Source organism: Salmo salar, chromosome ssa05, assembly GCF_905237065.1.
Source record: "Salmo salar chromosome ssa05, Ssal_v3.1, whole genome shotgun sequence".
NCBI classification, from domain to species: domain Eukaryota; kingdom Metazoa; phylum Chordata; class Actinopteri; order Salmoniformes; family Salmonidae; genus Salmo; species Salmo salar.
The window spans coordinates 51,617,409-51,632,214 of NC_059446.1; the positions used below are offsets into that span (position 1 = coordinate 51,617,409).

At 43.4% G+C, this 14,806-nt stretch overlaps 1 protein-coding gene across 2 annotated transcripts in view; it reads right to left on the minus strand.

Annotated features, from left to right (window-relative positions):
* The window catches only part of LOC106605070 (zinc finger protein 236), a 94,973-nt gene that overhangs the window by 69,930 nt on the left and 10,237 nt on the right, over positions 1 to 14,806 (minus strand). For both annotated transcript variants that reach the window (XM_014200335.2, XM_014200337.2), the window contains exons 6-9: positions 8,641 to 8,813; positions 4,822 to 4,944; positions 4,185 to 4,358; positions 1,594 to 1,771 (exon numbers count right to left, since the gene is read on the minus strand). In XM_014200335.2, the coding sequence (XP_014055810.1) occupies positions 1,594 to 1,771; positions 4,185 to 4,358; positions 4,822 to 4,944; positions 8,641 to 8,813 (648 nt within the window). The remainder of the gene's footprint in view (positions 1 to 1,593; positions 1,772 to 4,184; positions 4,359 to 4,821; positions 4,945 to 8,640; positions 8,814 to 14,806) is intronic.

The following is a 14,806-nucleotide window of genomic DNA, read 5'->3' on the forward strand; positions in this document are numbered from 1 at the left end:
TGGAAAGTATTCAGACCCCTTGACTTTTTCCACATTTTGTTATGTTACAACCTTATTCAACAATGATTTAAATTATTGGTACCCCATAATGACAAAGCAAATGTTTGCAAATGTATAAAAAATGTAAAACTGAAATATCACATTTACTTAAGTATTTAGACCCTTTACTCCATTCTTTGTTGAAGCACATTTGGCAGCAATTACAGCCTTAAGTCTTCTTGGGTATGACACTACAAGCTTGGCACACCTGTGTTTTGGGGAGGTTCTCCCAATCTTCTCTGCAGATCGTCTCAAGCTCGGTCAGGTTGGATGGGGAGCGTCGTTGCACAGCTATTTTCAGGTGTCTCCAGAGATGTTAGATTGGGTTCAAGTCCGGCTGGGCCACTCTAGGTATATTCAGAGACTTGTCCTAAAGCCACTCGTGCGTTGTCTTGGCTGTGTGCTCAGGGTCGTTGTCCTGTTTGAAGGTGAACCTTCACCCCAGTCTGAGGTCCTGAGTGCTATGGAGCAGGTTTTCATCAAGGATCTCTCTGTACTTTGCTCCGTTCATCTTTCCCTCGATCCCGCAGGGATGGTTTCAGGTTTCCTTCAGACGTGACGTTTGGTATTCAGGCCAAGTAGTTCAATCATGGTTTCATCAGACCAGAGAATCTTGTTTCTCATGGTCTGAGAGTCGTTTAGGTGCGTTTTGGCAAACTAAATGGGCTGTCATTTGCCTTTTAATGAGGAATGGCTTCCGTCAGGCCACTCCACCACTAAGGTCTGATTGGTAGAGTGCTGCAGAGATGGTTGTCCTTCTGGAAGGTTATCCCATCTCCACAGAGGAACTCTGTCAGAGTGACCATGAAGTTCTTGGACACCTCCCTGACCAAGGCCCTTCTCCCCCGATTTCTCAGTCTGGCCAGACTGCCAGCTTTAGGAAGAGTGTTGGTGTTTCTAAACTTCTTCCATTTAAGAATGGAGGCCACTGTGTTCTTGGGGACCTTCAATGCTGTAGACATTTTTTGGTAGACCTTCCCCAGATCTGTGCCTCAACACAATCCTGTCTTTATGGACAATTCCTTCAGCCTCATGGCTTGGTTTTTGCTCTGACATGCACTGTCAACTGTGGGACCTTATATAGGCAGGTGTGTGCCTTTCGAAATCATTTCCAATCAATTTAATTTACCACAGGTGGACTCCAATCAAGTTGTAGAAACATCTCAAGGATGACCAACGGAAACAGGATGCACCTGAGCTCAATTTCGAGTCTACTAGCAAAGGGTCTGAATACATGTAAATAAGGTATTTCTGTTTTTTATTTTAATACATTTGCAAAGACTTTTAAAAACCTTTTTTTGCTTTGTCATTATGGGGTATTGTGTGTAGATTGATAAGGAAAAACATTTATTTAACCCATTTTAGAATAAGGCTGTAACTTCAAAATGTGGAAAAGGGGAAGGGGTCTGAATACTTTCCGAATGCACTGTATGCAATATATCTGTTTATTGTCAAGGGACATTTAACGAGCAAGTAAATTGATGGAGTTGAAATGGAACTGAGAGACGGTGACATACACAAGCACACATGGACATTATTTGGGGTATGCCCTACCTGGCATCTGTACCGGTTTTCTGAAGATACTTCTCTTGTCCTTCTTGGTGGTTTTGTCCTGGCCTGGTAACTTCTTACTGTCAGGTAGAGCCCCCTCGGAGGCATGGCTCGGAGTCTGTCTGGCCACTCCGTTGGTCTGGGACTGAACCACGCTCAACCCACTGTTCTCCAGGGCTTGCTGTGTGGGTTCAGAGGTGACAGGGTTTAACAAAAACTGTAACTAATACTATGTACGAGTACATTTTTCCATCCATAGTATTGGGCAATACTGTGCTGTATGCCGAGCTAGGCTACACGACACCAGGGATTAACATCGGTAACCGGGATCCCGGGTCTGCCCTGGGCCCACTCTTCACATTTCCCAAAAAAGGGAAATTACAACACTTTCCCCCAATGTCGCACTAATGCAATTCCACGAAATACACAACATGCGCAGCAGCAGATTGGCAAAAAATAGAATAGCACATTATCCAAACAGGTTGTTGCATAGAAGCCTTTAGCCTAGCGTATTTACTTCACACAAAGTCGTCATAAATTCAAAGCACACGCATAACTGACACTGCCAGACTGCACACGAGACCCAAATGGAGGTCTCATCAGAAGCAGAACTGAAAATTTGATCCCGGTCCGGCCCAAACCTGGTGAGCTGAAGCCCAAGCCTGGTCCGACATTTAAATGAGCCAGAAACCGATTCCCATTCAAAACCAAGTTTAAAACCAAGATATGCCAGGGTTCTCACAAAATTAGATTGTCACTGTGCCACTATTTAAAGATTTCACAGCAAGTGAAACTGACGTTTAGTAATGACACAGTAACTTTGATTGCCAATGACATTGTTGTGAATTGCAAAATCAGGTTCCTCAATTAATTCAGCACATTTCAGCAGTAGGCATAGGCTATCTCGACACACAGCACACACAGACTGAACCCCGAGCGGGCTATAGCGTTGTCAAATAATACCAACGTTGTAATTGCAGTCAAACAAAAGTCAATTGAGCAAAATTGCAAAAACATTCTAGATAACCTCCTACGAATGACAGAATATCTCCCATTTGGCTAAATCAAGTTGATGATTATACAGATCGCAGATCAGCTCATGAATAACGGCTAGATGAAGAGAGGAAATTGTTTAAATATCAAGGTATCTTATATTTTTTATCTAAGTTTAAAAGTGAAATATCCATAACTACTCCCACCGTTTGTTGGTCACACATTCTCTAGCGAAGCTCTCACATGGGCAGCAATATGAGACAGCGCAGAGAAGTGGGTGAAATGTTATAGCGGTATTTTGACATCCATAGGCGAGATGTGCTTTGATAATCCAACCCCTGGATTACATAATGAAGTTCGGATTTTTCATACGAGACAGGAGTCAGGATTTTGGGTTTCAATGGAATTGGGATGATATGAAAATAGCCTATGCTCTATATAAGCCTACTATGTAAGACAATAGATAACTAACACACTTGATTTAGGCTACATTATTTCATGCTAAATGTTTCTGATCAGTGAACGAATAAATGAGCTACCACTTCCACTTGTCCAGCCAGAGATCAATTAACCAAATATACAGACAGACAAAATCACATTGATTGATTATGAGACAAGTCCCAGGCTTTTGGACGGGAGTAAGACAGGCTACTACGCAAGTGAAGAGCAAAATCCACTTGTATAACATGCTAGCAAAATGTTCTGATCAGCTAATATAATGAGCAAACTAGTATAAAGATGATCATTAGCACTCACCTCAATTTAACTAACATTTCCCCAGCTTAATTGTTACCAAATATCCAAACGGAGATTCAGTGAGAAAAAATTAAATCCCCCACGCTTGTCTCAAAGCAGTGCGATGATGGTTCCAATCAAAACAGTGCTAAAATGATCACCTAGGTGACCACACACACACACACACACACACACACACACACACGACTATTGCTTTAAATGAGTATAACGGTTGGATATAACTTCGGGAGTTTCAGTCCAAGCAAGAATTTGATACATGCCTTCAATTGCATTAACCTACTTTATTCTAATATTTTCATCATTCAGTTGATCATAACTAAGGTGAGTTTTCCTCTCTGCGCTTTTTCTAGGCCCAATGGCTGTTTCCCAGTCTCCTCACTCCGCTGCCGTCCACCTCTGCCAAGTTGTTCTCAACACCAGTTTATATCAATATAGCCTACTGTTTTCTAGAAATCGGTACCAGAAGTCCTCACAAGAATAGTAGACTAAAATTAGTAGACTAAAATTCAGAGAAATTCTAACATTTTGCCCAGTCCTCACTTGTAAAAAGGCTATTTTAGGCTTAGGGGTTAAGTTTAAGGTTAGGGTTACAATTAGGGTTAAGGTTAGGGTAAGGGTAAGGTTTAGGGAAAATAGGACTTTGAATTGGACCCCAAAAAGTCCTCTCAAGTATAGTAAGACGTATGTGTGTGTACATGTATGCGTGAGTGAGTGAGTGAGTGAGTGAGTGAGTGAGTGAGTGAGTGAGTGAGTGAGTGAGTGAGTGAGTGAGTGTGTTTGTGTGTCTGTGCGTGTACGCTTTTGCACATGTGTATCTACGTGTATTCCTGTGTTATGGTTCCCACCTGTAGGATGTCCTGGTTGAGGGCCGTCTCCATGGTGATGGTCTGTTCTTGGGGCTGTGACTGGGTCCCCTCCCCTGTCACCTGCTCTGACAGCTCTAGGAGCTGCTGGATCACGTCAGTCACCACCTCGCTGCCCTCTGACCCCGCCACGCCCTGACCCGACTCCTCCACCTCCTACGGGACAGCGAGGGAAGGTGTGAAGGTGGAGAGAATGAGAGGAGAAAAGGGAATACTGAGAATGGCAGAGGTGAGCTGATCTGAGCAGCGTAGAGCATTTTCTATCTTGTTTCGTTTTTTTGCAGTGCATCATAGATGAGCAATTTTTTTAATGGAAGCCTAGTTCACCTAATTAATAGTGTACCTGAACACCTGATTTTCAAGGTTCCATTTACTTACAAAAACACAACGACATATTATGAAAATGAGAGGCTTTTTATATTGAGACCCACTCTGAAATAATTACATAGAAATCTGCATGTAGTGGTAGAGCTACAGGGAGGTTCCAGTGTGGGTGTGTGTGTCTGATCACTCAACATCAAGCTAGCTGCAGCGCGAGGCAACAAACTGAATGCAGAGGTCAGAAACCGAATCAGGAGAAACTTCTAGAAGTTCACATCATCTGCATGCACTCACTCACCTGTGTGTTGGCCGATTCCTCTATGAGCAAGATGTGCATCTTGCTGATGTGGGCGTTGAGACTGCCCAGCTTTTTGAACACACAGCTACAGTCCATGCATGGGAACAGTGGTACTCCCGTAAGCTGAAGAGACACATATACAGGAAACAAAGTCAGTACACATACAACTGTGATTATCAATTAATATTAATGCGCTGTTAAAGGCCTAAATGCTTTCATTGGATATGATGCCGTTGGGAATTAACTGAAGGCTACATTCTCAGTAAATTTTTATATTAAAAATAAATTATTTTACATTAGGTAAAAACAATACAAAACTACCTAATACCATGTCATTATAATACCAACTAAGATATGCAGTACACAGTGTACAAACATTAGGAACACCTCCCACTTTTGCCCTCAGAACAGCCACAATTCATTGGGGCATGGACTCTACAAGGTGTCGAAAGCATTTCACAGGGATGCTGGCCTATGTTGAATCCAATGCAGGCCAGCATCCCTGTGAATTTCCTTTGGGCGGGTTCTTGATACACACAGGAAACTGTGAAAATAACTGCAACGCTGCTGGGTTTGACACTCAAACCAGTGCGCCTGGCACCTATTACCATAACCCATTCAAAAGGCACTGAAGTCTTTTTTTATTTAACCTTTATTTAACTAGGCAAGTCAGTTAAGAACAAATTCTTATTTACAATGACGGCCTAGGAACAACTGCCTTGTTCAGGGGCAGAACGATAGATTTTTACCTTGTCAGCTCTGGGATTCGATATAGCAACCTTTCGGTTACTGGCCCAACGCTCTAACCACTAGGCTACCTGCCACCCATTTTGTCCTGCCCATTCACCCTCTGAATGGCACACATACACAATCAATTGTCACAAGACTTAAAAATCCTTCTTTAACCTGTCTCCTCCCCTTCAGCTACAATGATTGAAGTGGATTTAACAAGTGACAATAAGGGATCATAGCTTTCACCTGGATTCACCTGGTCAGTCCATGCCATGGAAAGAGCAGGTGTTCCTAATGTTTTGTACAATCAGTGTATACATTATACATATTTTATCTTCAGCCAAGACAGATATTACAAATATCCATCTTCTGATTATTTTAAAAGGGCAATCTAATATAAGGCAGCGATTAGGATAGAGAACAATTTCATGCAAAAACTTTGGGGTAATCTAAAAACAGTCCCACTTCCCTGTCCATATTATGAAATGTATTCCCACTCACATTTGACTTTAATATATTCATAAAATCCGTTCATAAAGCCGAGGTCCTGACTGCCAGAGTATGCTGAGAATCACATGCATTATTCAAAAACGTTGAACAGCTGCGGTTTGGGGCTTCGGGGGAGATTCTAATCAACTCACTGCGTCATTGCCAGTTAGCACTGACGGACACAAAAAAACGCTACGGGCGCTCTTTAGAATCTCTTCCCCATTTGTTAAACAAAATAATAATTTGACGGGCTCCGTAAAAAAATGTTTGGTTGATAAAATGATCACATGTATTTGTTGTGAGGGGTGGGGAAAATTGAAAGGCTAGCTGATTGAGCTGGCCACTCAATAAAAAGTACAAAGCCTCACATTTGCATGTCCTCATTTGCACAGATGTAAGTAATGGTGACTAGCGGACACAAATCCGATGAAAGTAGCAGTCAGGTCCAGAAGAGCGTACAGCCAGCCACTCAAAACTTCTGCCTATAAACACCAACTCCTCGACTGCAATCATCACACAGAATTACCCAGAGACTGCTTTTCATTTAGGCTCATTATTTTCCCATGGAACGTCAAATATGTGAAAATATCACAGATGTGTGCAACGTTGCTACATCAGAAATAGAAGCTTCTGTTTCATAATAATGTTCTATATTATTTCTGTATATCTAACTGATTAAAAGACAAAGGGGGGGGGGGGGGTCAAAGGTCTGAAGACACAAGACCCACCCCATATCAAATCCATTTCTAACCAATGACCATGTACGATTTTGTCTGTAATCAGAATGCATGCAGAGGCTTTTTTAAATGAACAAGCTTTGTTGCAGACGGTGTAATAGAATGGAAGCCTTCTTTTCTGAGTGGTAAAGTCAGTCCAGAGAGCCTTAGACTCTACCCTAAATGGCATATACAGTGGGGTCCGAAATTATGGACACCCTTGATAAAGATCAGTGGTGGAAAAAGTACCCAATTATCATACTTGAGTAAAAGATAACTTAATAGAAAATGACTCAAGTAAAAGTCACTCAGTAAAATACCAATTGAGTAAAAGTCTAAAAAGTATTTGGTTTAAAAATGTACTTTAAGTATCAAAAGTAAGTGTAATCGCTAAAATATACAGCACCAGTCAAAAGTTAGGACACACCTACTCATTCCAGGGTTTTTCTTTATTTTTACTATTTTCTACATTGTAGAATAATAGTGAAAACATCAAAACTACGAAATAACACATATGGAATCATGTAGTAACCAAAGAAAAGTGTCAAACAAATCAAAATATATTTTAGATTCTTCAAAGAAACCACCCTTTGCCTTTACAGCTTTGCACACTCTTGGCATTCTCTCAACCACCTTCATGAGGTAGTCACCTGGAATGCATTTAAATGAACAGGTGTGCCTTGTTAAAAGTTAATTTGCGCAATGTCTTTCCTTCTTAATGTGTTTGAGCCAATCAGTTGTGTTGTGACAAGGTTGGGGTGGTATACAGAAGATAGCCCTATTTGGAAAAAGACCAAGTCCATATTATGGCAAGAACAGCTCAAATAAGCAAAGGGAAACGAGTGTCCATCATTCCTTTAAGACATGAAGGTCAGTCAATCCGGAAAATTTGAACGTTTCTTAAAGTGAAGTCGCAAAAACCATCAAGTGCTATGATGAAACTGGCTCTGTTGAGGACCGCCACAGGAAAGGAAGACCCAGAGTTACCTCTGCTGCAGAGGACAAGTTCATTAGAGTTACCAGCCTCAGATTGCAGCCCAAATAAATGCTTCACATTGTTACTTGAACTGACACATCTCAACATCAACTGTTCAGAGGAGACTGCGTGAATCAGGCTTTCATGGTCAAATTGCTACAAAGAAACCACTACTAAAGGACACCAATTAGAAGAGACTTGCTTGGGCCAAGAAACACGAGCAATGGACATTAAAATCGGTGGAAATCTATCCTTTGGTCTGATGAGTCCAAATTTGTGAGTTTTGGTGTCTTTGTGAGACGCAGAGTAGGTGAACGGATGATTATTTAGAATTCAAGGCACATTTAACCAGCATGGCTACCACAGCATTCTGCAGCGATACACCATCCCATCTGGTTTGCGCTTAGTGGGACTATCCTTTGTTTTTCAACAGGACTATGGCCAAAAACACACCAAGGCTGTGTAAGGGCTATTTGACCAATGAGAGTGATGGAGTGCCGCATCAGATGACATGGCCTCCACAATCACCCCACCTCAACCCAATTGAGATGGATTGGGATGAGTTGGACCACAGAGTGAAGGAAAAGCAGATAACAAGTGCTCAGCATTTGTGGGAACTCCTTCAAGACTGTTGGAAAAACATTCCTCATGAAGCTGGTTGAGAGAATGCCAAGAGTGGGAAAAGGGTGGCTATTTTGAAGAATCTCAAATATAAAATGTACTTGGATTTATTTAACACTTTTTTGGTTACTACACGATTCCATATGAGTTATTTCATAGTTTTGGGGTCTTCACTATTATTGGTGAAAGTTATTTGTCGATAACAATAAGAATTCCATCCAGCCTACTGACTAAAGACAAAGGCAACAGAGATGTGCCAGGTGATGTAGTTAGTTGGTTGTTTACCTCAGAATGCACTCTCTGGACGTGCGAGTGCAGGTTGCCCTTCTGCGAGAAGGAAGCGGGGCAAAAGATGCAGAGGTGGGGCTTCTCTCCCGTGTGCCTCACCATATGGGTCTGCAGCACCACTTTCTGGTTGAAAGCCTTGCTACAGTGGCTGCACTTGTACGGCCGCTCGCCTGGGTGGGAGAGGAGAGAGGATAAGTGGGAGAGAGAACACAACTCAATACACCTGGGTGGTATAGATCAGTGGTTCCCAAATTCTAGGTCGGCAGGTGGGGGGGGGCCTGAATTTTTAAGGAACTCAGTCAGGCTTTCAACTTACTCTTGAAAGTTGTAATTGTAGAAGAAGAAAAAGTGCAATTTCGAAATTGGGTATTGCATCATCAGTTTTCCTGTTGTCATGTCAGTTATTGCATACCTCAGAGAGCTATTTATAACTTGTAAGAAATTTCAAGATCAACAAGCCAATGTCAGCTAATGTGTTTTTGCCCATAGATTTTGTTGTAATGTTTGAGTCACTCAAATAACACATGAATACACATTAGACATTGCAAATTGTATAGAATTCAAAGAAAATTTGCTTTAAAACTGAAAGAACTCGAAAGGGATAATCAATGAGGGGCTGTGCGTTATTGCATTATTTTGCAGAGAATGCATAGGGCCCTGAGGTGATTATCTATTTTATACCATGGCTATAATTTAACATATTTGCCAGTAGAGATATGACAACATCCACTGAAGTGGCTAGCAAGTTTACTATTATATTTTCAATTGAACTTTTGCTTTCAAAAGCAGCTAAAAAAATGTAAGAATGAATTTCATTGCCATAGAATTATACCGTGCAATTATACTGTGCATTATAGGGAAATGCACACTCTAGAATGCCATTCAAGCCAATCAGAAACAAGTATTCAACAATCCCATGGTATAAAACTCAATATAAACTCGGTGGTTTGAGCCCTGAATTCTGAAAGACCGTATACCACAGGTATGGCAAAACATTTAGTTTAACTACTCTAATTACATTAGTAACCAGTTTATAATAGCAACAAGGCTCCTTGGGGGGGGGTGATATATGGCCAATATACCACGGCTAAGGCATAAGAACAGCCCTTAACCGTGGCCATATACCACACCTCCTCTGACCTTATTGCTTAAGTATACCTCGTTGGTATGGAGAGAAAGAGAGGGAGATAATGGTAAAGAGATAACACACACTGCTCAATACACCTGAGGGGGTAGAGATACACCTGGCGGGTACAAAGGGAAAGGATGGACACACCAGTAAATAGACCCTTTCCCAGCACACAACACATTTTACTGGTTGAAGTTGAAGTGTTAATATAATGCAGTTGATTTGCGAGGACACAAACATTATATTAAGCAGGAAATTCATAAGAGCCTTAAATATCCAATTATAATCCAAAAGTACTGTGAAATGCACTCATAAGCAACATGTAAATAGAGGCTTTTTTTTTGCTGGCATTCTATTAGAACTCCCCCTTATTCTGCCACCAACTTGCACACATCGCCCTCGTGTGGCAATGTTTGCAAACACAGAAAGGGGTCTATATCCCGCAGGAAAACCACTGCTTACATTTACATTTTAGTCCCGAGATGAGGAGCAGGATTATTTAAGATACTGTTTGAAGAGGTAGAGTTTGATGTTTTCGGAAGATGGGCAGATGTTGTCCTGGCTTCAGGTGGGAAGCTGGTTCCACCATTGGGGTGCCAGGACAGAGAAGACCTTGGACTGGGCTGTGTGGGAGCTGCCCTCCCATAGGGGTGGGAGGGCCAAGAGACCTAAGGTGGTAGAACAGAGTGCTCGGGTTGGAGTGTAGGGCTTGAGCATAGCCTGAAGGTAGGGAGGGGCAGTTCCTCTTGTTGTTCCGTAGGTAAGCACCATGGTCTTGGAGTGGATGCGAGCTTCGACTGGAAGCCAGTGGAGTGTGTGGAGGAGCGGGGTGACATGAGAGCACTAGGGAAGGTTAAAAACCAGGCGGGCTGTAGCATTCTGGATATGTTGCAGGGATTTCATGGCACAAGCCGAGGCCAGCCAACAGCGAGTTGAAGTAGACCAGACGGGAGAGGACAATGGCTGGATTAGGACCTGCGCCGCTTCCTATGTAAAGAGCAGCTCCATCTTGTCTAAGTTGAGCTTGAGGTGGTGGGCCGACATCCAAGTTGAGATATCTGCCAGGCATGCAGAGATGTCGTCACCTGGGTGTCAGAAATGGTGAAGGAAAAAAGTAGTTGAGTGTCATTCGCATAGCAATAATAGGAGAGACCATGTGAGGATATGATGGAGCCAAGTGATTTGGTATATAGAGAGAAGAGGGCCTAGAACTGAGCCCTGGGAGACACCAGTAGAGTATGTGGTGCAGCCACAGATCCTCTCCACGTCACCTGGTAAGAGCGGCCTACCAGGTAGGATGCAATCCAAGAGTGTGCAGAGCATGAGACGCCCAGCCCTGAGAGGGTGGAGAGGAGGATCTGATGGTTCACGGTGTCAAAGGCAGGAGATTGTTCTTAACCTCCTAGACCTGAGGAGAGAGAGTCAGCTTTGGCAGTGCGGAGAGCCTCCGTGACACTGAGAAGAGCAGTCTTGTTTGAGTAACCTGTCTTGAAGCCTGACTGCTCAGGGAGATCTGAGTTTAGCTAAACTGAGAAGCCCACAGGGACTAACCTGCCTTGCTTTAGACAATGAGGATGTAGAATCAGAGCAGAGGTGGATACTTAGCTGAGGATACCGGCTTTAGTTTCAGATAGCTGACTAGAGCCTGCAGGCTGAGCTTGAAGCCCCATAGCTCCACTTCAGCACATCCCCTTAATGTGCTGTTTGAGATTCAAAGCACAGGCCAACCATCTCCAGCACAGCATTAGTCATCCATCTAGCCCACAAATTAACATTAAGATGAGGTGGCATGGAGGGGCTCAGTGAGGAAGGATAGCTGAAGATCTGAATGAACTCAGAGGAGTCTGGGCTGGGAGTCTGCACTTAATGTGCACTTATCTCAGGTGATATGTCCGAAAGTAAAGCAGTAGGTGTATTGGCCAAGAATGGCAACTTCTGAAAATGTTAAGATTATTTCAAATCAAATTTTATTGGTCACATACACATGGTTAGCAGATATTAATAAGAGTGTAGCGAAATGCTTGTGCTTCTATTTCCGACAGTGCAGTAATATCTAACAAGTAATCTAACAATTCCCCAACAACAGGGGGGACAGCAGACTGGGATAGAGAGCGATTGAATATGTCCGTAAACACACCAGCCAGCTGGTCTGCAGCCTTGTGAGGGTTAACATGTTTAAATGTCTTACTCACAACGGCCACAGAGAAGGAGATCCCACAGTCCTTGGTAGCGGGCCGCGACAGTGACGCAGTATTATCCTCAAAGCGGGAAAAGATGGTGTTTGTGTGTCTGGAAGCGAGACGTCGGTGTCCGTAACGTGGCTGGTTTTCTTATTGTGGACCGTGATTTCCTGTAGACCCTGCCACATACGTCTCGTGTCTGAGCCGTTGAATTGCGACTCCACTTTGTCCCTATACCGACATTTTGCTTGTTTGATTGCCTTGCTGAGGGAATAACTACACTGTTTATATATTTCGGCCATATTCCCAGTCCTCTTTCCATGGTTAAAATGCGGTGGTTCACGCTTTCAGTTTTGCGCGAATGCCGCCATCCATCCACGGTTTCTGGTTAGGGTAGGTTTTAATAGTCACAGTAGGTACAACATCTCCAATGCACTTCCTTATAAATACACTCACAGAGTCAGCGTATAGATCAATGTTATTCTCAGAGGCTGACCGGAACATTTCCCAGTCCGCGTGATCAAAACAATCTTGAAGCGTGGATTCCGATTGGTCAGACCAGCGCTGAATGGTTCTAGTCACAGATACATCCTGCTTGAGTTTTTGCCTATAAGACGGTAGGAGCAAGATGGAGTTTTGGTCGGATTTGCAGAAGGGAGGGCGAGGGAGGGCCTTGTATGCATCGCGGAAGTTAGAGTAGCAGTGATCAAGTGTATTGCCCGTGCGAGTGTTGCAATCAATATGCTGATAGAATTTAGGTAGCCTTGTTCTCAAATTTGTTTTGTTAAAATCCCCTGCTACAATAAATGCAGCGTCAGGATATATGGCTTCCAGTATACATCGACTCCAGTGAAGTTCCTTGAGGGCCGCCGTGGTGTCTGCTTGAGGGGGTATATACACAGCTGTGACGATAACTGACGAGAATTCCCCTGGGAGAGAATATGGCCTGCATTTGATTGTAAGGAATTCTAGGTTGGTTGAGCAGAAGAACTTGAGTTCCTGTATACTGTTATGATTACACTATGAGTCGTTAATCATGAAGCATACACCCCCGCCCTTCTTTCCAGAAAGGTGTTTATCTCTGTCAGCCCGACGCATGAAGAAGCCCAGCCCGACGCATGACGAAGCCCTGTGGCTGATCCGACTCCGACAACGTATCCCGAGAGAGCCATGTTTCCATGAAACAGAGAATGTTACAATCTCTGATGTCTCTGGAAGGCAACCCTTGCTCTAATTTCGTCTGCCTTGTTGTCCAGAGACTGGACATTGGCGAGTAGTATGCTCGGAAGCAGTGGGCGGTGTGCACGCCTACTGAGCCTGACCAGGAGGCCACTCCCTTTGCGGCGACGCTGTTTTGGGTCGGCTTCTGGGATTAGATCCACTGTCCTGGGTGGTGGGCCGAACAAAGGATCCGCTTTAGAAAAGTCTTATTCCTGGTCGTAATGTTGGTAAGTTGACGTTGCTCTTATATCCAATAGTTATTCCCGGCTGTATGAAATAACACTTAAGATTGTTATCCCAGACAATGTAAGAAATAATACATTAAAAAAACTAAATACCGAATAGTTTCCTAAGGACTCGAAGCGACCATCTCTGTCGGCGCCATCTTAGCATCATACGAGTGTGTGTGTGTGTGTGTGTGTGCGCGCGTCAACACAGCTGTCAGTAGCTGTGTGTGATGCTGTGGGTCTAAACAGGGTCACTCTCCACACCACTGGCAAGCTACACTACTGTACATATACAAAAGTATGTGGACACTCCTTCAAATTAGTGGATTTGCTATTTCAGCTACACCCGTTGATGACAGGTGTATACAATTGAGCACACAGCCATGATATCTCCAAAGACAAACATTGGTATCAGCATGGCCTTACTGAAGAGCTCAGTGAGGATGGATGCCACCTTTCCAACAAGTCAGTTCTTCAATTTTTTACCCTGCTAGAGCTGCCCCGGTCAACTATAAGTGCTGTTATTGTGAAGTGGAAACGTCTAAAATCATCTGTCCTCGGTTGCAACACTCACTACCGAGTTCCAAACTGCCTCTGGAAGCAACGTCAGCACAAGAACTGTTCGTCGAGAGCTTCATTAAATGGGTTTCCATGGCCGAGCAGCCACACACAAGCCTGATTTCACCATGCGCAATGCCATGAATCGACTGGAGTGGTGTAAAACTTGCCGCCATTGGACTCTGGAGCAGTGGAAACGCGTTCTCTGGAGTGATGAATCACGCTTCACCATCTGGCAATCCGACGGACAAATCTGAGTTTGGCGGATGCCAGAAGAACGCTACCTGCCCCAATGCATAGTGCCAACTGTAAAGTCTGGTGGAGGAGGAATAATGGTCTGGGGCTATTTTTCATGGTTCAGGCTAGGCCCATTAGTTCCAGTGAACGGAAATCTCAACGCCACAGCATACAATGATAGTCTAGATGATTCTGTACTTCCAACTTTGTGGCAACAGTTTGGGGAAGGCCCTTTTGATGTTTCAGCATGACAATGCCCCCGTGCATGTAGCGTATGACTATTATATTTTAGTGGATGTTTCAGGGGAATTTTTTTAAGGATATATGTCATATCTATTTCAAAACATTTTACAAGGGGAAAATGTAGAAACATGTATGAGACAACTGTATGGCCCTGTTATATTTCTCAGGGCAAATATGGCCTTTGCCTCCTGTGTATTAACTAGGTTGGTGGCACCTTGATTGGGGAGAACGGGCTAGTAATAATGACTGGAGCGGAATAGGTGGAATGGTATCAAATAAATCACACACAGAGCCTCTAGGTGTTTGATGCCATTCCATTCGCTCCGTTCCGGCAATTATTATGAGCCATTCTCCCCTCAGCAGTCTCC